Source organism: Triticum aestivum, chromosome 3D (assembly GCF_018294505.1).
Source record: "Triticum aestivum cultivar Chinese Spring chromosome 3D, IWGSC CS RefSeq v2.1, whole genome shotgun sequence".
Classification (NCBI taxonomy): domain Eukaryota; kingdom Viridiplantae; phylum Streptophyta; class Magnoliopsida; order Poales; family Poaceae; genus Triticum; species Triticum aestivum.
Genome location: NC_057802.1, coordinates 596,434,291 through 596,460,194, shown reverse-complemented (window position 1 = coordinate 596,460,194; position 25,904 = coordinate 596,434,291). Strand labels below are relative to the sequence as shown.

The window sequence follows — 25,904 nt, the reverse complement described above, 5'->3', positions numbered from 1 at the left end:
GTGACCGCCCTCAAGGGTCCCTTAGTGGAATCACGGCATCTTGCATTGTGCGAGGGCGTGAGGAGATTACGGTGGCCCTAGTGGCTTCTTGGGGAGCATTATGCCTCCACACCGCTCCAAACGGAGATTAGCATCCGCAAGGGTGTGAACTTCGGGATACATCGTCGTCTCCGCGTGTCTCGGTTATCTCTTACCCGAGCCCTTTACTTATGCACTTTACTTTGTGATAGCCATATTGTTTCTTGTCATATATCTTGCTATCACCTAAGTAGGTTTTCTTGCTTAGCATAAGTTGTTGGTGCACATAGGTGAGCCTAGTTGTTGTAGGTTTTGTGCTTGACAAATTAACCGCTAGGTTTATTCCGCATTTGTTCAAGCCTAAACCGTAATTATTTTAAAGCGCCTATTCACCCCCCCCCCTCTAGGCGATATCCACGATCTTTCAGTTGTTAATGGGGATCCAAGGAAATCTGACCACCGGCCTATCACACTCTCGCTTGATGGTAGACCGGGGCCGCGACGAGATGCGGGAGGGGACCGCCTGTTACGTTTTGAGGCTCGGTGGCTATTGGAAGAGAAATGTGATGACATTGTGAAGGAATCTTGGGAGGGGGAGAGGGGGTGAATGCTTGGGAGAAGTTGAAAGGGGTTGTCAAGGCTCTAAACACTTGGAGCTGGGATGTCTTGGGCGATCTGGGGAAGAGGATCAGGAAGCTGAGGAGTGAGTTGGAGGCTATTAGGAGGGAGCCCATTTCGGATAGTCAGGTGAGACGGGAGCAAACTATTAGTTTTAAACCGGGTCGCCTCGAGGAATAGGAAGACTTGGTCTGGAGGCAACGGGCTCATGTCAACTGGCATGTTAATGGGGACCGGAACACCAAATTTTTCCAAGCTTTTGCCTCGGAGAGAAAGCGGAAGAACTCCATTCTTAGGTTGAGGAAGGACAATGGGGAAGCTGTGGAAAGTGAGGAGGGATGAAGGAGCTCGTCACTAATTATTTTTCTTCTCTTTTTACCTCTATGGCAGGTGAGGACACAAATGATATTCTAAACCATATAGCTCTGAGGGTAACCGACCAAATGAATGCACAATTGTTGGCTGAATTTACCAAGGAAGAGGTGAAAGCGGCCTTGGATGATATTGGTGACCTCAAAGCACCGGGTATGGATGGCCTTCCTGCAGTTTTCTACAAGCATTATTGGCACCTTGTCGGGGGTGAGGTAACACGGGAGGTGTTGCATGTGTTGCGAGGCGGTAGTATGCCGGAGGGATGGAACGATACCCTAGTGGTTCTTATCCCAAAGGTACAAAACCCTGAACATATGAAGGATCTTCGCCCTAAAATGCATCTTGGGTGAGATCATTTCACCAAACCAGAGTGCCTTTGTGCCGGGACGGTTAATCTCATATAACACTATACTGGCCTATGAGATGGCGCACTTTTTGAAAAGAAAGCGGACGGGAAGCACGTCCTATGCTGCGCTGAAACTTGACATGAGTAAAGCATATGATCGTGTTGAATGGAACTTTTTGGAGAAGGTGATGAGGCAATTGGGGTTTGCTGAACAATTTGTGCAGCTAATAAGTACATGCATCAGGTCGGTTCGTTTCAGATTCAAAATTAATGGGACTTGTACAGACCAAGTTGTTCCTGAGTGGGGTCTCCGTCAGGGCGAGCCAATCACCCTGTACCTGTTCTTAATCTGTGTCGAGGGTCTGTCAGCGCTTCTGAACCATGCAGAGCAGGCAGGGCAGATCAAAGGGATTCAGTTGGCCCCCCAGGCACCCCCCATTAGCCACCTGCTTTTTGCTGATGATTCGTTGTTACTCTTGGAAGCAACCCCGGAAAGCATTGCGGCTGTGAATCAAATTCTGTATGCGTACGAGCGTGGATCAGGCCAAGTCATTAATCGAGACAAATCAGCGGTCCTCTTCAGCAAAAATACATCCTCTACTAAAAAACTTGTCCTGCTCACTGCCTTAGGGCTCTGGTCTGAAAGCTTGCATGGGAAACGCCTGGGCCTGCCGAGCTATGTGGGCCGTTCCTGTCAAAAATGTTTCGAGTACCTACGTGACAAAATCTGGGAAATCTTAAAGGGCTGGAAAATCAAGTTGCTGTCGAAGGCTGCAAAAGAGATCCTAATCAAAACTGTCATTCAAGCCGTACCTACATATGCTATGGCTTGCTTCGATCTTACTAAAGAGTTATGTGAGAGCATCAGTGCCATGGTATGCAAATTCTGGTGGGCTAACCAGGAAGACGAACATAAGCATCATTGGATTAGTTGGGAGAGGATGTGTTTACCGAAGGACCAAGGTGGACTTGGCTTTCGGGACCTGGATACGTTCAATGTGGCCATGCTTGCTCGCCAGGTGTGGAGACTCATCCAGGCACCGGAGTCCCTTTGTGCCCAAATCTTAAAGGCAAAGAACTTCCCAGACTACGACATGCTTGAAGCTACGGCTAAACCTGGGATGAGTTATGTGTGGCGAAGTATCCTGCAGGGACTGGAGGTTGTCAAAGCCGGGATGATCTGGAGGGTTGGATCGGGGGAAAACATACACATATGGTCCGACCCATGGCTGCCGTCTAATGACACAAGGAGACCCAGTACGCTGGAAGGGGGAAACCTGCTAACGAAGGTTTCTGAGCTCATTGACCCAGCAACTAACCGGTGGGATCACCAGCTAGTGTCACAAACCTTCTCGCCGGCAGATGCACTTACGGTCTTGGCCATTCCCATCTGCGACCAATATGAGGATTTTGTGGCTTGGCACTTTGATAAGAGAGGCCTTTTTTCTGTACGGTCGGCCTACCGGGTGTATAATGATCTGAAGTTGCGGCTAAGCACTAGGCAAAGGGGTGAGAGCATTGCTGGAAGCCAGCAAAGGGCGTGGTTTTGGAATAAGCTCTGGCGAATCCGGTGCCCTGCGCGTGTGCATCATTTCCTGTGGCGACTGGCCCATAATAGCCACCCTCTACTCCGAAATGTTGAACGTGTTGGGGTCGAGCTTAATACATCCTGCATTCTGTGTGGCCGACAGGCGGAGGGCGGAGGGCACCTATTCCTACGGTGCAAGGAAGTGAAGAAGGCGTGGAGGGAATGTGGACTTGATCATATCAGAACGGAACCCCTACTTATGCAATCTCCCAAAGCCATGCTGGAGTTCATCTTTAAACTCCCAGATGCTACGGGCCTCAAAGCGGCTAGTCTCCTGTGGTCATGGTGGTCCGAGAGGAATAAAGCTAATCATCATAAACAGAGATTAACGCCTGAAGCACTCGGAGCAAAAGTGTGTCATGATGTGGTTGAATGGACAGAATTTCTCGGGAAAAAGAGTCAGGGCACGTCAAGGCCGGCCGCCCGCTGGGAACCCCCACCCCCCCCCCTGCTGACTATGTTAAGATCAACTTCGACGCTTCATTTGATGTGGCAACAGGGTCAGCGAGCCGGGGTGCCCTTTCTAGAGATTCAGAAGGAGAGATGGTGCTAGCTGCGGCAGGAGGGCTACAGAATGTGCAGGATGCCATGCACGCGGAAGCATCTGCACTGCTCAAGGCCATCGAGGTAGCTGATCATGTCGGGATGGGGAGGGTGATTTTCCAGACAGACTGCCTCCCTTTGCAGCAAGCAACTACCTCTTCGATGTTAGATCGCAACCCCCTGGGTGTCCTTTTTAGAGAAGCCAAGTTCCAGATGCAACATGAGTTTATCGATGCCACTATAGTTTTTCAGCCGAGAGATTGTAACAAACCAGCGCATGTGCTGGCAGCCTCTGTCAATCGGAATCTCCCAAATGGCCAGTCTGTTTGGCTCTCGGAGTTCCCCGTCGATGTAGTCCGAGCTGTGGCCGCCGATTTGGTCGGTCCACCGTAATCTGTGGAATGCAAGGTATTCTAGTTAAAAAAAAGATATTAGGAGTAGAGATATACTGAGCTAGCTAGCTAGTAGCTACTGGCCATAGTCTCTCCTGTCCTAGCTAGTAGCTACCAAACCTTACGAGCATCATGGCTGGCGGGGACGAGCATGAGCATGAGAATGACGCGCCAGGTCGGTTAGAGAGCATCCTGACGGACACGTGACGGAGCGCGCGCGGGCAGCGGGGGTGGTCGAGTTGCGGCTGCTGTCGCGGCTTGCAGCGCCAGCGGTGGTGGTGTAAATGATCAACTACGTCATGTCCATGTCCACGCAGGTCTTCTCCGGCCACCTGGGGAACCTGGAGCTCGCCGCCGCCTCGCTCGGCAACACCGGCGTCCAGACTTCCGCCTACAGCCTCATGGTACGCGCTGGCACTCCTCCCCTCACATCTCTACGTCGTTGGTTTTAGATAGACGTGCCCAATGCTCCGATCGGTGGGTAGATCGAAATGTTTTGTTTCTCTGGCAGGCGTGCTTGGATCCCATGGCTATGCTCGTTTTTTTCGAAATGAAGGTGTACCACCGGCCTCTGCATTATAATAATGCATGCAACCATCTTATTAAAAAATTTACGAAGTATCATAGAGTCATAAAAGTATTACAACTCGCAAGCGGAGCGAAGCAATTGCATAAAAGAAACATGCTGACAATCACAACCGGTACGGCAATATGAAGGACAAGCTTTCTAGACTCCTACCCTGTTATGCGACCACCATTCGAACCGGTTGAATATAGCCCGTGCTACCATCTCCCACTGGTTGCACCCAATAACCAAAGGCTCCCTGGAGTCCATAGGAGTGAGTAAGGATCACGTACGGATCCATGCGGTAGCTCTGAAGATAACCTGCAAGAAAGTTAAAGTGTGTTGTCTATTAAAAATCAAATCATTCCTACAGTTCCATATAGCCCACAGAAGCGCACATATTCCAATCCGAATATGAGCCGCAGTAGTATGTTCAACCCCAGCTAACCACGTTCCAAACAATGACTCAATGTCAACTGGAGGATTAATGTTGAATGCCATATGAATCGTTCTCCAAAGCAATTTGGCGAGTGGGCATTCAAGAAATAAATGTTGTATTGTTTCATCATGATCACAAAAACAACAACGTGGACTACCTACCCATCGCCTCTTAATTAAGTTGTTCTTGGTGAGTATTACTTGCTTGTGGACGAACTACATAAAAGTTTTAATACGCAAGGGAACTTTAATCTTTCAAATATATGCAACGATCTCGAGATTGGGCCAGAATTAATCAAATGCAAATAGAAAGATTGCACCCAATAACCAAAGGCTCCTTGGAGTCCATAGGAGTGAGTAAAGACCACGTACAGATCCATGCGGTAGCTTTGAAGATGACCTGCAAGAAAGCTAAACTGTGTTGTCTGTTAAAAATCAAATCATTCCTACAGTTCCATATAGCCCACAGAAGCGCACATATTCCAATCCGAATACGAGCCGCAGTAGTATGTTCAACCCCAGCTAACCACGTTCCAAACAACGACTCAATGTCAACTGGAGGATTAATGTTGAAAGCTATATGAATCGTTCTCCAAAGCAATTTGGCGAGTGGGCATTCAAGGAATAAATGTTGTATTGTTTCATCATGATCACAAAAACAACAACGTGGACTACCTACTCATCACCTGTTGATTAAGTTGTCCTTGGTGAGTATTACTTGCTTGTGGGCGGACCACATAAAAAATTTAATACGCAAGGGAACCTTAATCTTCCAAATATGTAACGATCTCGAGATTGGGCCCGAATTAATCAAATCCAAATAGAAAGATTTCACCGTAAATACCTCATTTTTAGCTAATTTCTATTGCATCGAATCCGGCTGGTCGGAGAGTTGAACATCTATCAATCTCCGAACCAAGTGCATCCATGCAGTCCATCGCTCACCAACTAACGCGCGTCTGAACTGAATATTAAAGGGAATCGTCTGGAAAAATTGTGCCTACATAATCCTCCTTATGTTGCACAATGTTATAAAGGGTAGGATATTGTATGGTCAAGGGTGTCTCTCCTAACCACATATCCTCCCAAAATCTTGTTGACATCCCATTGCCAACCAAGAATTTGACCCTACGAAAGAACAGGTCCTTCGTTCTAATAAGCCCTTTCCAGAATGGCGAGTCAGTTGGTCTCATGGTAACCTGGGCGAGTATTTTTGACTGTAAATACTTATTACGCAAAATCTGTGCCCACATGCCCTTCGGCTCTGTCTCTAACCTGTAGAGCCATTTGCTCATAAGGCATTTATTCTTGATTTCTAAGTTCTCAATACCGAGACCCCCCTGGTCTTTTGGTCGGCAAAGGATATCCCATCGCGCTAGACGGTATTTCATCTTGGCCTCATCTGACTGCCAGAAAAATCAAGATCTGAAGAAATCAAATCACTTACGAACCCCTTTCGGAACTTCGATGAACGATAGTAGGGACATCGGCATACTAGTCAGCACTAGCCGACCTCCATAAGACATAAGCTTGCCCTCCCAGCAGCTAAGCTTTTTTTCAATTCGATTTTCGATACACTTCCATTCTTTAATGGATAACTTACGGTAGTGAATCGGTATGCCCAAATAACTAAATGGTAAATAGCCTAATTCACACCCGAACAATTGTCTATAAGTGTCTTGCTCGTCTTTGGCCTTTCCAAAGCAGAGCAACTCACTCTTGTGAAAGTTTATCTTTAAACTAGACAATTGTTTGAAGAGACATAGTATAAGTTTCATATTACGCGCCTTAGCAATGTCATGTTCCATGAATAAGATAGTGTCGTCAACATACTGTAAGATGGATACTCCTCCATCGACCAGATGAGGAACTAACCCCTCCACTTGACCATGCTGCTTGGCCCTGCCAATAAGAATGGCCAACATATCGGCCACTACATTCAACAAGATAGGAGACATGGAATCCCCTTGTCTCAAACCCTTATGTGTCTGAAAGTAATGACCGATATCATCGTTAACCTTGATTCCGACACTACCCTTCTAGACTTGAGAACCCACTTGGTTCCGCCAGACCTCACTAAATCCTATCATGCACATTGCCTGCTGAAGGAAAGGCCACTTAACTTTATCATATGCCTTATCAAAATCCACTTTGAACATAACCCCATCTAGCTTCTTCGAATGAATTTCATGTAGAGTTTCATGCAAAACGACCACCCCTTCAAGTATGTGTCGCCCTGGCATGAACGCTGTCTGGCTCGGTTGTACCACAGAATGAGCAATCTGTGTCAATCTATTGGTACCCACCTTTGTGAAAATTTTGAAACTCACGTTAAGAAGACATATGGGCCTGAATTGTTGGATTTGAACTGCCTCTTCTTTCTTTGGCAACAGCGTAATCATGCCAAAGTTAAGATGAAACAACTCTAAATGACCGTTAAAGAAATCATGAAACATAGGCATAAGATCATCCTTAATAATATGCCAACATTTCTTATAGAATTCAGCTGGAAACCCATCTGGTCCCGGTGCTTTATTCGGTTTCATTTGTGAGATTGCATCCAGAACCTCCTTCTCAGTAAACGATGCAGATAGAATATCGTTCTCCTCTACCTGAAACTGAGGGATATCTCCAATAACAGATTCATCTAGGGCCACCGTGCTTGCTTCCGGATGCCCAAAAAGTTGTTTATAGTAATTAGAGATATAAGATTTCAGATTCTCATGCCCAAAAATTGTCCCTTCGTCCTGTTCAAGCTGTATGATTTTCTTCTTCCTATGTTTGCCATTCGCAATCATATGGAAAAAATTGTGTATTGTCATCCCCTTGGACAACCTTAAGCACTTTAGCACGCAATGCCCACTTGAGCTCCTCTTTTCTAAGATGAGCTCGTAATCCTTGCTTAGCTTCGGACTTGGAGCTTTGCTGATTAACCATAAGAAGGTTACTTTCAGCTTTTAATCTAGCGCTTCAATCAACTGAGTGAGTCGCTCTATTTCTTGTTTGTAAATCCCACTCTCATTTCTGGCCCAACCTCGCAAAAACGGTCTCAGGTGTCTGATATTATTTTGCCATCTCTCAATACTAGTTCTTCCACTAACAGGCTTTGCCCATTCGCGTGCAATGATCTCCAAAAAGTTTTCTTTCTCGAACCAACTTAGTTCGAAAGAGGAAGCATTCTTGTTCGCAACGTGTGTAGCCTCTCTGCATCGCATGAACTAACACCAATGGGTACTTTTGTTATCATTCCACACTAGTGAGTACCCTATCCAACTTCTCTGCTCGTAGAGAGCATGCAGCACATGTTGATGCTCGGTAGTAGATCTTTGAGAGTTGACAGAGCACATCTTTGTCTTTTTTAAGAGATCTATGGCACATGGCAGGCCTACTTGGCACAAGTCAGTCATTCATTCATGGCGACTTGGCACTGCCCCCATGGCCCCGTCCTGCCATATCTGCACCGTGCACGTGGCGGGGGTGAACATGGTCGAATGCGACGGGCGTGCCTCTCCATCCATCCATCTCGTTGGTCACAGGGCAACCTGCTCTAGCATTGGCTTGGGCATGGGAGAGATATGTCGATCCGGATATGCAAGAATCCCCGGTCGATTGAAAGGAGGGTTAGATTGGATGGTTTGGTTTCTAGCGGTCACTCCCTAGCAGCCGCAACAATTAATATAACGTGGCCATGTATTTTGGACTCTTGTCGTCGCGCATACATATTGGGAGGATATTCTCCTCTCTTATTCAATGGGTAGCTGGTAGCATGCATCCACGGCTAGCTATCTGATGGCCAAAACCCACCCACTTCTTAGACGGAGCATGACGACAGCCTTATTTCCTAAAGAGAATTCCTTATTTGGCTCATTCTTAAAATTTAGTTCCTTTTTTGACCCAGAAAACTGTTTTCTTTCCTATTTGACACTCAAACTTTATTTTGTGCCTTATGTGACACTTTCATCCATTTTTCCATCCCGAGGTGTTAATTAGAACGTGTAAAGACAATTTTGCCCCCGGTCATAGTATGTCAACAGAACAGGATAGAGAAGGGGCGAGAACAAACAAAAAATATGGGGGAATCTGCACTCGTGCCTCTTTCCTTTCTCCTCTCCTTCCTCCTAATCCCCCCTGCACTTTCCTGCCACCATCGCCCAACCTGTAGGACTTGAACACGAAGTGCACCTGTGTCATATAAGATTATATACATGTGTACACGTGTACATTCTTTTTTTTCGTGCGGCCATCAAACCAGCTAGCTTTTATTTTATTTTTTTGAGGGTATCAAACCAGCTCGCTATTGTGTGCGTTTCCTGTGTGTGCAGCTACCCGGATCGATCAAGCAAGGATCGATTAGTTTGCTGTTTTATACGTGTGTGAGGTGCTTTTTTCTACGGCCGGTGTACGTACGTAGCTAGCTTTGCTCGTCTCGGTCGGAAGTCTGTTGCTTCGTCCGTTGTCGTCGTCGTTGCGTGTTGCCGTCGCCGAAGTACTCGCGTAGTCGGGACTGGGCCAACACAACCCGCCATGTATTGCAGCCCGATCCGTGAGAGCCGATCTGTATCGCAATGGCCTATGCGTGTGCAGCACTTGAAGCATGAACACATCTATGCGACATGACCCATTGACATGCCGCGTTCTAACTTATCACACGCTAGATTAATGTGTACAAATTTATATGCTACGGTAGAGGCTACATTGGTTCATCACTGTTCACTCATCGTATTATTATTAGTCATATAAATACATTTTTTGTTTACTTATTTAAACAGGACAAAATATTTCACATTACGTTTGTGTTTGCATGTAAATAATCTGTTCACATACTACATTAAGGGTAAAACAGTCTTTTTGGTCAGACTTAACACCGTTACTAGCCAAAACTGACGGAAATGTCACATAGGGAACTAAATAAAATTTAGGTGTCAAAAAGGAGAGAAAACATGGGTCAAATAGGGAACCAAACTTTTACAAAGGGCTAAATAAGGAATTCTCTCTATTTCCTACTAGTACTCCCTCCTTAAAGAAATATATAAAACATTTAGATCACTATTTCTTTACGGAGAGAGCACTACAGTAGTAGATTACTCCTACATGGTTAGTAGTGGGAGCAGGGATTGAGTGGGGTCTCTATGGTAGGCAAGCCTATTTGCCACACGCCACCGACTCATGGCTTGTATTCCGGATTTGGCGGTGCCCCCGTGGCCCGTCTGCTATAGCGTAGTGTGTTGGGCTAAGTCAAGGCAGCCCCATCATTTGTCCCAAATCCTAAGGATGCAGAGCACGCCGTACACGAGGTGAATATATATGGTTTTTCATGATGGTGTATTGCCAGTTAATTCCTAACCTGAGCATACGCTTGTCTAATGAAGTGACCTGTCCCATCAATCTTCGACTCTTGTCATCGTGTTTATATATTCTCCTCTCTCTCTCAATCAATCAGCCAATCAATTGATAGCGTACGCAGGACAAGTCCCAAGCTCATTTGATTATGGGTGAGAGGTTGAAATATGCCTCGTCGGCACCTATACGTCGCCCTACTTAAAAAAGGTCTTGGATCATTTCAAAGCTAATTAACTGGACTAGAAGGATAATATGAACATAGAAGGGGGTAACATTCGCCCATGGATCATTTCAAAGCCTAACTAGACTACAATCATTTGTGTCCACTTTCCTGCCAGCCAAAATATGTCTCCTTAACAATTATCTGATCCTTCTAACAGCGAGGAGTGCTTAAATCTAGGTTTTACTCAGATAATATAAGATAAGATAGAATTTCTATGAGTAATATCTTGTCATAAACCGTTATTTTGTTTGCTCAAGTCCTTAACAGCCAAGCCCCATTTGGTCTTGGATCTGCAAACTCTCCCCATCTTGACAAAGCGATATCTTCTCTTAATCCGGCAATCATGACAAACAAACCTTCTTATGCGCTTATCCTTACTGATCGAAAAGCATACTTCTGCCAATCGGTGCACATGATAGCTCATCTACCCACATACACATGCACATCTGCAATTCTCGTGCATCGTCCACTCCCAATTGTGTTCCGAAGAGTGACTGCGCATCAAAGGTCTGGTTACCGGGCGATAAAATCCAATGCGACGTAAGTCATTGCGATGCCCTATGAGTTGTGTGCTCGGTATGGCCGGCGCTAGCTAGATCTTGGTGTGAGCTGGAGTCGCACTTAGTATGTTGTTGCCAGGCTAGCGAGATTTGGGCCCGTGTGTGGGTCCTCTAACATTCACAAGGAAAGTCACCGTGCTATAGTGCTAGTCTAGTGTAAATTCAAGAAGGAAAGTTAGGAACTGTTAGCAGGTTGTTTACTGTTGATATTTACTGTAGATATAAATAATTCAAAATTGATTTTATTTCACCATCAATTTATTTGTATGTAGTTACTATAAATGTACATAGTAGATCATCAATTTACAAATTAATTTAAGTCATTTTCGCCTTAATCATATGAATAGAAAGAAGGAAAGTTAGGGTACTGTAGCTTCTCTAACATTTCTTATCAATGTTAGAAGATCCGGTTCCGTGTTGTAGCACTTAATATGTGTTTCTAGTGCACAATGCATCTCCAAGCGTAGTTGATATGGACCGTAGCATGGCCGTGAAATTGATAACGACTGTGATGTATGGTGGGGACGATCGGGCAAAGAAATGTCCGGCTACTTGAACCAGCCTACGTCTGGACCATGCATGCATCGCCATGGAATGTGTCGCGCGAGTGGCACCTGACACAACTAAAGGCATGCATGGCCAATGCTCCACCGTTGAGGGAGATCTAGAGATGTGACGTTCCCGTTTCTGGTAATCTACTAGTCTTGTAAACAAAGCATGCAGGGGAAAGAGACGATAATACTCCCTCCTTCCATCTATATAGGGGCTAATCGTTTTTCAAGGCTAACTTTGATCAAGTGTTAGAGCAATAATATATGACATGCAAGTTACACAAAGCATACCGTCAAATTCGTATGTGAAAGGAACTTCCAATGATATAATTTTCACATATACATCTCATGTATTATTAGTCTTATCAATAGTCGAAGGCGGTTTTAAAAAACACATTAGGCCCTATATAGATGGAAGGAGGGAATAGATATCTTGGAGTCTTGGACCAGGGTCGTTGGAAAGGTGGTGACAGGCCCGTCGTTCCTTGGTGGAGGCAAACGGATGGGCGATGCCCTCAGCTATGAGCGCGCGTGCATCGCGTGGGTGCGGACGACTGCCAGGTATCACCGCAACCACAACGGCGCCGGCGTGGGTCCAAGCTGATAGTATACCGCTAGGTCATCGAGATTTCAGCCAGCCAAGCCGTGTGAAGCGAGCCTGTCGCGGCTCGCGGCGCCGGCCGTGGTGACGCAGATATTCTCGGGCCACCTGGGGAACGTGGAGCTCGCCGCCGCCTCGCAAGGCAGCACCGGCGTCCAGACCTTCGCCTATGGCCTCATGGCAGCTTCAGCTATAAATCATTCGCGTGGGTACCTTTTCTTGATGACATGCCCCGTTTTCGCTTTCGATCGATCGAGTAGATCGAAATGCGTAATCAACCCTTGACAAGTACCGGAGTATTAATTAGTGTCAATAAAGAAACAAATTAGCAAGTACTGGAGTGTTTATGTTTCTCTGCCTGCTAGGTTTACTTCGGTTCCAGGCTGGCATAACCCACAGCTTAGGCGAAGCGTCAAAAATCTCTTGGATTATGACGTGTGCAGGGGTGGAATAGTGACCTCCGGTTCTACGTAATGTTTCACGTTTGTTTACTGCCAGCAGTCAAGCTCGTGTGTCATGGGTTCGATTTATTTATGGATAATGGGAGGTTGATGGCTTGCAAAACGACACATAGATAAATAATATTTTCAATCAAGAAACATCCGTCAACCGCCAACGTAACCATCCACCTCTCTATCAATCCGCCCACGCATGTCTAGTCACCCAAAGAGAACACATGGCCGGGTCACTTTTGGGTGCTACGCCGCCATCGTTGTGGCGACATAGAAAGAGAAGAGCCATAGAGCTGCACATCTCACCACGTCAGGCCCCGTTTGGTTACAGGGACTAGACTAGGAAAAATCTCTTTTAGTCCCTATGTAATCAAACAGAAGGGACTTTTTCTATAGGGACTAGAAAAAGACTACTGGAGGGCCTTTCTTCTTTAGTCCCTGGGACTAAAAAAAAGTCTAGTCCCTTGCAACCAAACACCCCCTCAAGGCTCCAACCACCTAGCTCGCCACCCTGACGTGTTACTATTGATCGATGACCAGAGACATAAATCTCAATCTAGCGTCGCTGCCCCTACACCAGATCAACTGATCAAGCTTTGCAGATCCACAAACTGCCATTGTGGCCCTCACCGCCGCAAACTAGTGATAAACACACTGACTCCAATGCCACACCATGATCTCCTCGCCCACCGCAGGTGGATCAGGATGTCATGCGCGGATCATTCGAGTTGGATTGAGCACCACCATACATGCCAGCGGAGGGAGGAGGGGAAGTATCGTTATCGAGCCTTCAAACCCCCAATTATAGCATCAATTCCAATAAATAAAAATATCTTAGGATTCGAGTGTTCAGATTAAATCAGTGTGGAGTTATTTCTTATCAGTTTAACATTTTAGGATAAAATGTTAGAAAATAATTCGGATAAGATGAGAGAGATAAAGGAACGAGAATAATATATTTACTTAGCTGCAATGTGCAAATAATATCATAGAAATTTACAACAACTTATAGCATGATGAGCAGAGCACTCAAATAATATATCCGAAACCAAAAAAGATTCTGGTGATATAGAAGTTTACATAAGATCCATCCTACACTTAATCAGTGTTCATAGGGCCATGTATGTCCAACCATACTTGTTAGGGAAACTACATTTCTCAAATAATATCTCGTAACCAAAGAAAGATTATAGCAATATGTATACTACCTCCGTTTCTTTTTAGTCTCTGCATATAATATTTGACCAAAGTCAAACTTTATAAAGTTTGACTAACTTTGTAGGAAAAAATATCACCATCTACAATACTAAATCTATACGGTATGAAAATTAATGTCATGATGCATCTAATGATATTGATTTCATATTGTGAATCTTGTACTTTTTTATAAACTTTGTCAAAGTTGATAAAGTTTGACTTTGGCCAAATTTTATATGAAGATTAAAAAGAAATGAAGGAAGTACTAGTTAACATAAGATCGGTCCTACGACCGAATCAGTGTTTCTAGTGAAATGTATATCCAGCCATAATTGCTATGGAAACTGGGGTTCAGACCATCTACAGCCGGGCGCCCAACCCCGCCTGAAACGTCCGGGAGAGGCGGTCCAGACGGTCTTCTTAAACGGGCCTAAAATGTCCGGGTTGGCCGACACCCCTCATATCCAACCCAAATATGGGGCGCCCGGGCGCACCAGCCACGTCGGATCCAACAGCCCTACCCCATCTCAAATTGCATCAAATCCACCCCTTCGTCCTACCAGATCCATTTTGTGTTGTGCATGCGCAGCTACTCAATCATCTTGTGCAGCATATGTGGATCTACAATAGAAATCAAAGAGCTAATGTTTGAGTTGTGCACTTAAAAATAAATTTTATTTTAAAACTATGTATTTCGGTATCAACATTTGTTATTTACGTGCGGCATTGGCATGTACGATGGGCATGCATACTTTGCATGATTTCAATTGTCCGAACTTTGAGATATGCGAATGCCAGGCATGATATATGAGGGGCCGTCCGGATAAGTCCGTGTGCCCGGGAGCGTCTGTGGGATTTTGTTGGCCGGAGTTGCGAAGTCTGGCTATAGATGCTCTCCGGATGCAAGATCAAGCTGGCTAAAACCAAGACCATGTTCTTTCCCATGTGTACGCGCATCATATCGCCGCACATCACATGCATGGTGTCCATACACACTTACACTTGCGTAACACTACCTACCCACTCCCCCGCGGATCGATCGGGTGATGAAGGAGAGCCACCGGACTACTAGCTAGGTCTGGACCCGGATCCCCCATCCCCTTGAAAGGGCTGGCGCCGGCGTGGGAGAGGCAGTCACCACCACCAGCTACCATTGTCAGCAAGTGGCCGCGCGAACCTCGTGGGTGTGCGTGGACGGCGACTTGCAAGGCAGGCATGCCGTGGTGATGCCAGAGCCAGAGCGTGGGGAGTCCCACTGTCAGCGCGTATCCAGGCAATCAACTATTTTTGTAGTAGGTATTGGCGACCGGGGCGTCAACGCCGAGAGAGAGAGAGAGAACACTGGCACATACACCATATATACGAGCTAGCAAGCTAGCTAGTAGCTACTGGCCATAGTCTCTCCTGTCCTAGCTACCAAACCTCACGAGCGTCATGGCTGGCGGGGACGAGCATGAGCATGAGCATGACGCGCCGGGTCGGCTGGAGAGCATCCTGACGGACACGTCGGCGCCGCTGGCGGAGCGCGTGTGGGCGGCGGGGGCGGTCGAGCTGCGGCTGCTGTCGCGGCTGGCGGCGCCGGCGGTGGTGGTGTACATGATCAACTACGTCATGTCCATGTCCACGCAGATCTTCTCGGGCCACCTGGGCAACCTGGAGCTCGCCGCCGCCTCGCTCGGCAACACCGGCGTCCAGACCTTCGCCTACGGCCTCATGGTACGTCACGACTCTCTCCTCTCATCTCTATACGTGGCCGCACTGTTCCATCGGCCGGGTAGATGGAAATGTTTGATGAGCCGACGAGTAGCGTTGTGTTTCTCCTGCTGCCCATGCTCATTGAGAGCTGCTGAGACCACATGCTCGATCGGGTAGATCGAAATGTTGGGAGGATCTCTGAGATTTGAGAGCACATGCTTTCCGATGGTCGTGGATCTTGCAGGCATGCAGTAGTCCCCGGCTGGCAAGCTGGTGGCCACAGATCAAACCCACCCACCCACAGCTTAGATTAGACCAAGTACGTACTATTGTTTCCTGTTACAGTAAGTAGTGGATTAGATTCTGGTAACCCGTAGATTAGATTGGTGGGAGTAGATTCTTGTCGATCGTTATTAGTAGGGCTGGATCAGTGGAAGTACACTAGTGTCTTTCATTCATGGCGACTTGGCACTGCCCCCGTGGCCCCGTCCTGCCTGCTCACTTTCTAGATGGGTCGTGCACATGGCGGGGATTGAACCTGGTCGAATGTGACGTGCGTGCCTCTCAATCCATCCATCCATCCATCCATCTCGTTGGTCACAGGGCAACCTGGTCTAGCATCGGCGTGGACATGGGAGAGATAATGTCGATCGGGAATTCGGGATGTACACTGACGACTGTGACCACGCTAAATAAATGCATGAATCGCCGGTCGATATGAGGGTTAGATATGTATGGTTTGGTTTCTAGCGGTCGCTCGCTAGCAGCCGCAACAATTAATATTGCATGAGTGGCCATCTATGTATTTTGGACCCTTGTCGTCGCGGACATATACATAGGGAGGATATTCCCCTCTCTTAATCAATGGCTAGGTGATGGCCACAGCCCAACCACTGCTTAGATCGACGGAGCGTGACATAGATGTTTCCTACAGTAGATTACATGGTTACTAGTGGGATTATATATGGATGGAGTGGGGTCTCTATGGTTGGCAGGCCTATTTGGCACAAGCCAATGACTCATGACTTGTATTCCGGATTTGGAGGTACCGCGTGGCCCGTCTTGTACGTGTGGTATGTGGCAGGTGTGAAATGCTCAAAATCGACTTGCCACCTCCCACACTAGTTCCGTCTATGATAGTTGTACTGCTCAGTAATATTTTGTAAGACGTTTTAAGAGTGCATGACAGTGTCAAAATACGTTTTATATTAAGTTTGGGAGGGATCTTTTTCTTTAGACACTAGTAGAAAACAAGGCTTTGGTCACAGGGCAATGCTCACATTAGTCCCGGTTCAGTCACGAACCGGGACTAAGGTGAGCATTTGTCCCGGTTCGTGCGGCTAAGGCATTAGTCCCGGTTCACCTGGGCCCTTTAGTCCCGGTTGGTGGCACGAACCGGGACTAAAGGGTGCGATGCCCATTAGTCCCGGTTGGTGCCACCAACCGGTACTAATGGGCTTTGAGGCATTAGTACCGGTTCATGGCACGAACCGGTACTAAAGGTCCCATTTTCAAACTCTACCCCCCCCCCCCCCGGACCGCCTTTTCCGTTTTAGAAAAAACAAAAGAAAATGATGGAAATGTCAAAAAAAAAGTTTCCCATATGATATGTGGTCTAGTTGTTGGGAAAATTTACAAATATGAATTTCGACTTTATTTGCAAAATCTCTCTGGAATTTATAAAATGGGCATAACTTTTGCATACGAACTCGGATTAAAAAGTTTTTTATATGAAAAATCATCTACTCGAAAAGTTACATCCGAATTTAACCGGGGGGAACCCCGTTAAACATTTTCAAAATCCTCAAAAACCTACAGAAAAAAAGTTACGGGCTTTTAAGATCTAGAGTGGAAAAAAATCGAAAAAATTTCAAACTTACTAGTAACAGAAAAAAAATTAGTTTCAATTTTTTTTGAAAAAATGTGGTCAAACTATGGTCAAACAATGGTCAAACTAATTATTCTAGAATATTAGTGTTACTAAATAATTATTTCAGTTTTTTTGAATTTTGGTCAAACTGTGATCAAACAATGGTCAAACTAATTATTCAAGAAATATTAGTGTTACTAAATAATTATTGTTTTTTAAAACAATAGTTTCAAACTCAAACAGTGAAATGTGTCACTTCATGCTCAAGCTAAATTCCTGAGGATTAATAGGATTGACATCTTCCTATTGTCAGGAAAACAACAAGTGCAGACTTGGAAACGAGGGAGAACAGAACCCGGAAGTTAAGCGTGCTCAGGCTGGAGTAGTGAGAGGATGGGTGACCGTCCGGGAAGTTAGATGATTTGGAATGATGAGGGGTGATTAGAGATTAGAGGATAAATTGAGCAGTGATGAGGGGTGGTGATTAGAGATTAGAGGTTAAAATAATTCAGAAATTTGAAAATCAAAAAAAATTAAAAATTTTTTTTCAGAAAAAAAAATCATAAAATTTCCTTTAGTCCCGGTTGTGGAGCTCCACGTGGCCGCGGCCTTTAGTCCCGGTTCGTATAAGAACCGGGACTAAAGGGGGAGGCATTAGTAACGACCCTTTAGTCCCGGTTCAAAAACCGGGACTAAAGGCTCTTACCAACCGGGACAAAAGCCCCTTTTCTACTAGTGAGAAATACTGTAGGGATCTGCTGCGCATATTTCATTAATTTCTAGATAAGTGATAGAGTAGCTTGTTTCGTCTACTAGTGTAGTGTGTTCAGTTAAGTGAAGGCATGACTTTAGCCTACCATATCAGCCCCATCATTTCTCCAAATCCTAAGCAGAGCACGCCTTACGCGAGGTGAATATATATGGTTTTCATTATGGTGTGTATTGCCAATTAATTCCTAAGCAGAGAATACGCTTGTCTAATGACGTGACCTATCCCATCAATCTTCGCCCTACGTAAAAAAGGTCTATACGTCGCCCTACGTAAAAAAGGTCTCATGTCATTCTCGATAAAGGCATTTTTATTATATATAACTTAAAATTTATGATGGGACCCACATGTTTTTCGTACGTCAACGCACCCACGTTCTCCGATTTGTTTCTGCCAAAAAAATCTACGACGCACAGAACCGGGATGGGTGCTCACGTTTGACACCTCAAACTGCTAGCCACTCTACTAAATGAGGCTTGCTGTTACTTGGGGGCGCGACTTCGGAAATTAAGACACAGCCGCGTCATATACTGAGAGCAAAACAATTTTTTTAATATTTGCAAAGTTGTGAACAATTAATTTAATCTCGAACATTTAAAAATAAAATAGCTTTTTGTTTTTTAAAGCTGAATATTTTTAAGACACGAACAATTTTTGAAAACTAGGAGGTACTGTAGTGAATGTTTCTTCCGAATTTGCGAACATTTTTAAAACACAAATATTTTTTGGACTTTGAATTTGAAAAGGCAAACATTTTTTCAAAACACGAATAATTTTTGAAAACTAGGAGGCACTGTAGCTATGTTTTTTAATCTATACTACTAATATAACTAGGTGAATTTTTGAAATATGCCCCCGGATGCATTGTTTTAGTTCGAATTATTAAACAAGGGATATGGAAGGAATCTTTTTCTCCATCGCGTCTTCACATACGACCAGCCTCGCTCGGCCCAGTGACACCGTCACAATGCATAAGGAGTCTAACTACACCTAAAAAAATAGGAGTCCAACTAAGATTTCATGGCCTACCTGACACAAACTATTCAGTTTACGTGATAACACAGACATATATTATATGCAGTGCTTTTCCCTATTATATTAGTCGGATGATAAAAAAATATCTTTGCTCAACGCTCTTGATCTCACCGGACACAAAGGTGGCTCAACGATCCAGTTATTGGACCTGGCCAACCTTGGTTAGTGACAACTGGTACTGCGACCACCGGCGACGAGGACGCAGAGAGGACAAGCGAAAACATGGGTCTCATGTCATATTGAAATGGAAGATGCGGGCCTAAGGATGAGGTATTCGTCATGTTTACTATGTTAGGGGCATGAGGGTGAGATTTTTAGTCATGCTCAGTGGGTAAGGGCGTCTGGGATGTTTTCACCCGTTGCAACACACGGACATTTTTGCTAGTCTAAACTCTAAAGTACTATTTCGACCCCACTTAGTTGTACTACAAATCATGATGCTGTAGCTGTTAACTCATTAATTTTCCAAGGACGCTGCACGTAAATGGGAATATGGACTCAGGGACCGGATGCACCTACTCTGCAATCATGCGAGACATAGATTATATGCGGCTTTGAATTTTCAATGTGCTTACTCTCTTGAGATTGATAAGTCACCTTGGTTGTTGATCAACAGTTTCACTGTTTAATTTCCTTTTTTTCCCATGAATGTTTTGGTGTTATTTACCTTATTCCTTATTTATTAATTCATTAGTCTTAAAGGCTGTTTTGTTTGTTTCACATATAATTGTACAGTTTACTTAGTGTAATTCTACTGCTACATATAAGAAGTCTGCCTGGAAACCGAGCAAATGAATCATGCATCCACCAAACGGTGAACCAGTTGAAAATATTTCCTCGTTTTCCTGAAAGCACCTTTTTTGCGGGTAATCTTGAAAGCACTTGCACATGCTGTTTTCCTAAGAAACATACAAAATCGTTTTGCAAGTTATGTAAGAAGAATAATTAGAGGTCATGGAGGGAGCAATACGAAACTCATAATGATGAATTTGATTAAGAGCGGTGAAGCTCCATGAAACTCTATTAAGTTTTTCATGAGGCTGTACCTCAAAAAAAAGTTTGTCATGAGGCACACAAGATAATAAGTCGCTTGAATTTCAGTGAGCCTCTTGAGATTCATAAGTTTCCTTGCATGTTGCTTAACAGTGTTTCTTCACTGTTTAATGTCCATTTTTCTTCATTAATGTTTTTGTGTTATTCAGTACCTTTTTCCATATTTGTTAATTAATTAATTTCTAAGCTATTTTGTCCGTTTCACATGTTTTTGTAGATTTTACTTAGTGTTACACTGCTAGTATAAGAAGTCTGCTTGGAAACCTGGCAAATCAAACACGTTTACATGCTCTTTTGCTCTTCTCTATGAAACATACTAAATTCTTTCGCAAATTATGTAAGATAAAAAATTGGAGGACATGGAGGGAGCAATATGAAACTCATAATGATGAATCTGATCAAGAGGGATGAAGCTCCATGAAACTTCAAATGAAGACAAAAGAGGAACGGTATTAAGGATGTAGTGCTACAGCACATTGCACTTGGATATATAGATCATTGTGAATCATAATCGCATTCCATATTCTGAAAAATAATAAGCTCATTTCAGTTGTGGCTTTCCTTTTTTCCCATGCAGTCCTAATTTATCCTAAATCTAAGCTGCAAGTTAGCTAGAACGCAGTTTGTGACAATCCTAACAATTATAGCATTACGTGTTTGCAGCTGGGCATGGGCAGTGCAGTGGAGACCCTCTGCGGGCAGGCCTACGGTGCACACAAGTACGACATGCTTGGTATCTACCTACAGCGCTCCGTCATACTGTTGGGCTTAACCAGCATACCACTTGCTCTGATGTACGCTTTCTCGGAGCCACTCCTCTTGTTGATGGGACAGTCACCGGAGATAGCCCGTGCCGCTTCGATCTTCGTGTACGGCCTGATTCCTCAAATCTTCGCGTACGCCGTCAACTTCCCGATTCAGAAGTTCCTGCAGGCACAGAGTATCGTTCTGCCGAGTGCTTACATCTCGACGGCAACGCTCATTCTACATGTGTTGATGAGTTGCGTGCTCATGTACAAGGTTGGCCTTGGGCTGCTCGGTGCCTCGTTGGTGCTGAGTGTGAGCTGGTGGATCATGGTCGCCGCGCAATTTGTGTACATTGTCGTCAGCCCGACATGCCAGCACACGTGGACGGGGTTCAGTTGGCAGGCCTTCTCCGGTTTGCCGAGTTTCTTCAAGCTCTCCGCCGCGTCTGCGGTGATGTTGTGCCTTGAGACATGGTACTTTCAGGTGCTGGTGATCATTGCTGGATTGCTCCCTAACCCTGAGATTGCCCTGGATTCCCTCTCTATATGGTGAGTGTCATTGGACATTAAGACTTACTGTTGTTCCTAGTAATCAATCTTCAGAGTAGGTGCTGATTAAATTTCATTTGTGCGTTTGGCCGGTACAGTATGACGATTTATGGTTGGGTGTTCATGATCTCAGTAGGGTTCAACGCCGCTGCAAGGTCTGCAAGTCTATACTGAAAGGCCTTGATAAACAATAGCATTGATTACTGACAACTAGGTAAGTACTCTAACTACCTAATGGATACCTTTTCACTTCAGTGTAAGAGTGAGCAATGAGCTTGGCGCCGGCAACCCGAAGTCTGCATTTTTCTCTGTGTGGGTCGTGACCGGGATCTCTACAACAATCTCTACCATCCTTGCTGTTGTGATCCTTTGCCTTCGCAACCACATTAGCTACTTATTCACAGATGGTGAAGCAGTTTCGGATGCGGTGGCGGATCTTTGCCCATTTCTCGCCGTCACACTCGTTCTCGGTGGCATCCAACCTGTACTGACAGGTAATATTTTAGACACTTTCTACATGAAGAACATGTGATTTCTTGATTCTCGACTAATCCGTTAGTACAAAATTATAGAAAGGATAGATGGCAGGTATATTATTAGAACAATAGGAGCCCATTTCTGTTTTGTTTAACGTTACAATTCATGTGCAATTTCGGTTTTTTTAATTCAATCTATATTATTTTCATAGTTACTAAATTCTAACGTACCAGAGTATTGCGAGATGACCTACACCTATATTTGAAATGACTGTAGACTCTTTCATACTTGTGGGGCAACTGCATCATATGTGTTAAACATAGCTCCAATTTATGTATAGTGCAAAGTTCTATAGTGCAAAGTTCTCTCCCAAGTTCCAGGCTAGTCCTTTATAGGTCTTTCATGTTTTTTAGGACTATAGTATGTTTCCCTACCGTGGTTTTATTAGTTTTTGTAGTATTATGCACAAGAAAAGAATGTGGTACTCTCTTTTCGCATAAGAAAGGGAAAAGAAAAAATTGATACTACAAGATGTAGGCCCTCGGGAAAAAGAGAATGAAGGTACAAATGAGGGAAACATGACTATCATGTTTTGAGATGCAAATTCTTCCACACTGTGATAACGCATATTTCAGGGATATAGTAGGTTTCCGTACCGTGATTTGATTATTTTTTGTAGTACCAAAATACAAGAAAAGAATAGGGCAAGACAATGTGTAGGCCCTTAGTGGAAAAAAGTGAAGGTACAATGAGGGAAACAAGTCTACCATGTTTTGTGATGCATATTTTCTCTCTTGAGATACCACGTATTCATAATGACTGAAATTTACTAACATGTATGGAAACATTAGGTGTTGCTGTTGGATGTGGATGGCAACAATTTGTTGCTTACGTGAACGTCGGCTCTTACTACATCGTAGGCGTTCCACTTGGTGTTGTTCTTGGTTTTTTCTTCAATCTTGGCGCAAAGGTAATGGACATGTCTGTAAATTTTTCATATATATTCCGTGATGGCAAAATCTTCAGTTATGTGTTCTAACGTATGTTGATGGAATCGTATGCCTACTTGCAGGGTATTTGGGGTGGTTTGATTGGGGGAACAGCCTTGCAGACAGCCATTCTGTTGTGGGTCACCATAAGAACTGACTGGACGAAAGAGGTATGGCTTGTTATTAAACCTATAGTGTAGAAAGTTGAATTTGCATTTCCATTCTTTTGTACAAAAGTGTAAATGATGAATACTAAATTAACTCCCTGATGACCAAGGATAAATCTAGCTTTCGTTGTCGCCATATATGTTGTCATAAATGTAACATGCACACATGTTGCTTGCTCATCACCATTCCTCCGTCACATGATTTAGAACCTTCTTGAGAGTATACGCTTGATGCAAACTGATCAAAAATATGTGTTGAAAAAATACACTACATAACTGCATTGGTTAATTTTTCTACATTCTTCAGGTAGAGGAGGCACAAAAAAGGTTGAACAAGTGGAGTGAGAAGAAAGAGCCCCTCCTTACAGGCTTCAAGGACAATAACTAATAAGTGAATCAGTCTAGATGTGTGCATCTCAACAGCACAGAAGCATGCTGGCTTCGATACTTTGAGACTCGCCGTCAGCGTGCGGGTGGGAGGGACTGAATTCAGGTGTTTTAAATCTCACATAGATTTATGTCCCGATTTGGATGACATGCCAATGATAGGCTTGTTAATATATATTGTAGTCTTTGTTGGCATGTCACATCTTTATTTCCTTGGGGTGTCTATGTTCTTGGCCTTTCCCTCTTTCTTTTGTAAGGCAATTATTTGGCGACTTTGTAATACATTTTGTAATTAGTTGGACTATATGCATCCATGACGATGCACAAACGGGTAATGAAAAGAGTGAAGTTTTGGAAACTGTGCTCCGGTGAGTCTGGAATTTCGAAATCTTGAGAAAAGAGTGAAGCCTTACTTTACATCGCGTGCACAACCCTTCATCACACATATGTATGTGCACTACGAGCCAGGCCGCAGGTGGTGTGATTAGTCGGCAAGCTGGCTCCCACAATTGCAAATGGTTGATCCAGCGGTTGTGCTTCGCAAATCGAATAGCACGCAAGGGGGGGGGGGGGGGGGGGGGTTGGTTGATTTACGCGTCGCATTCCCGCACCGGCAAAAAAAAATCTCTAATGTCACTAAGGCCTAAGGTCACTTTCAATAGGTTATACTAAGTGGCGGTGCTTTATTGCATTTGTTTTGATACAAATTGTTTTTCTAGTTCCTTCTATATTGTTATATGATAGGGTGGTCGCTATGAATTTAGGACTTGGGGAATGTAAAATACGGTTACATTTATTTAAAACTCATATAACCAAAGAACTGATATATATGACTAAAATATATTCCCTGATGGCTTCATGAGTGAGGATGGTAGGAGCATCATGAAGAACATGAAGCGGTGGAATGAATCAAAGATTGGATAGAGACACTCCGAGCTTCAGATGGAGATCAAGTGGATCTGGATCATGAAAAGGCAGACTTAGAGTCTCCACACGATGCACGATCACACAGGATAACTGTTGGGGAACGTGCATGAAAATCAAAAAATTTACTAGGAAACACCCAAGATCTATCTATGGAGATGTAAAGCAACGAGAGGGGAGTGTGTCTACATACCCTTGTAGACCGAAAGCGTTAGGTCGTAACGCGGTTGATGTAGTCGTACTCTTCACGATCCAATCCGATCTAGTACCACCCGTGCGACACCTATGAGTTTAGCACATGTATGGCTCGGTGGCGTCCTCTCCTTCTTGATCCAGCAAGGGAGAGAGATGAGGTAGATGAGATCTGAACCAACACGATGGTGTGGTGGTGGTGGTGGCAGCGGATTTCTGGCAGGGCTTCGCCAAGCGCGTACAGGTGAAACGTGGGAGGAGTTGGGAGAGGTAATGGGCAAGGGTCGAAGGGCGGCTATCCACAACGCCTCCGCACCTTTATATAGGAGGGGGCTGGTGGCCTGCCCTCCAAGGCCCTTGAGGGAGTCCTGGACTAAGGGGTCCTCAGGCGTCCGGCCTGTTATCCGTGGGCCGGGCTGATGGGCTGTGAAGACGTGAAGGCCGAAGACTGCACCGTGTCCGGATTGGACTCTACTTGGCGTGGAGGGCAAGCTTGGCGACCAACTATGAAGATTCCTTCTTATGTAACCGACTCCCTGTAAACCCTAGATCCCCTCGGTGTCTATATAAACCGAAGGGGATAGTCCGGAAAGGACACCACATATACTCATTACCATATTGACATAGGCTAGACTTTTAGGGTTTAGCCATTACGATCTCGTGGTAGATCAACTCTTGTAATACTCATATTCATCAAGATCAATCAAGTAGGAAGTAGGGTATTACCTCCATAAAGAGGGCCTGAACCTGGGTCAACATCGTGTCCCTCGTCTCCTGTTACCATCGATCCTAGACGCACAGTTCGGGACCCCCTACCCGAGATCCGCCGGTTTTGACACCGACATTGGTGCTTTCATTGAGAGTTCCGCTGTGCCGTCGCAAAGAGGATTGATGGCTCGCCTTGTTTCCAAGGATAATATCATCTCCAGAGGAGTCCTGGCCCCAGGCCAAACTCTCCTGCTAGGCGGATTTGTCATGACCGCCGGGTCGGCCCTTAAGCCGACGATGGCCTCTCAAGTCATCGAAAATCGCCTCCGCGTCGATCCCGAATACTCCGCCCGCATGGATCCAATGGAGTTGTCGTCGTTAAGCGAACTCCTGGATCGCATGGCCGCCTTGGGGGTCGCTACAGACTACGATCGGGTTGGGCTTAAACCCGACCAGAGAGAAATCAAAACTCCGCCGATCACCCATCAGATAGCGGTAGTCGAGGAGCGGAGCAACTCTTCTACTATATTGAAGACGAA

The 25,904-nt window shown here is 44.9% G+C and overlaps 1 protein-coding gene across 1 annotated transcript; it reads left to right on the top strand.

Annotated features, from left to right (window-relative positions):
* Window positions 1–15,184: 15,184 nt before the first annotated feature.
* On the top strand, window positions 15,185–23,899 carry LOC123080797 (protein DETOXIFICATION 40). Its single transcript, XM_044503749.1, has 7 exons — window positions 15,185–15,520; window positions 20,890–21,521; window positions 21,620–21,676; window positions 21,777–22,015; window positions 22,850–22,968; window positions 23,071–23,157; window positions 23,462–23,899. Exons 1-7 carry the CDS (start codon window positions 15,239–15,241, stop codon window positions 23,540–23,542), a joined length of 1,497 nt encoding a protein of 498 aa, XP_044359684.1. The 5' UTR covers window positions 15,185–15,238; the 3' UTR covers window positions 23,543–23,899.
* Window positions 23,900–25,904: the final 2,005 nt, after the last annotated feature.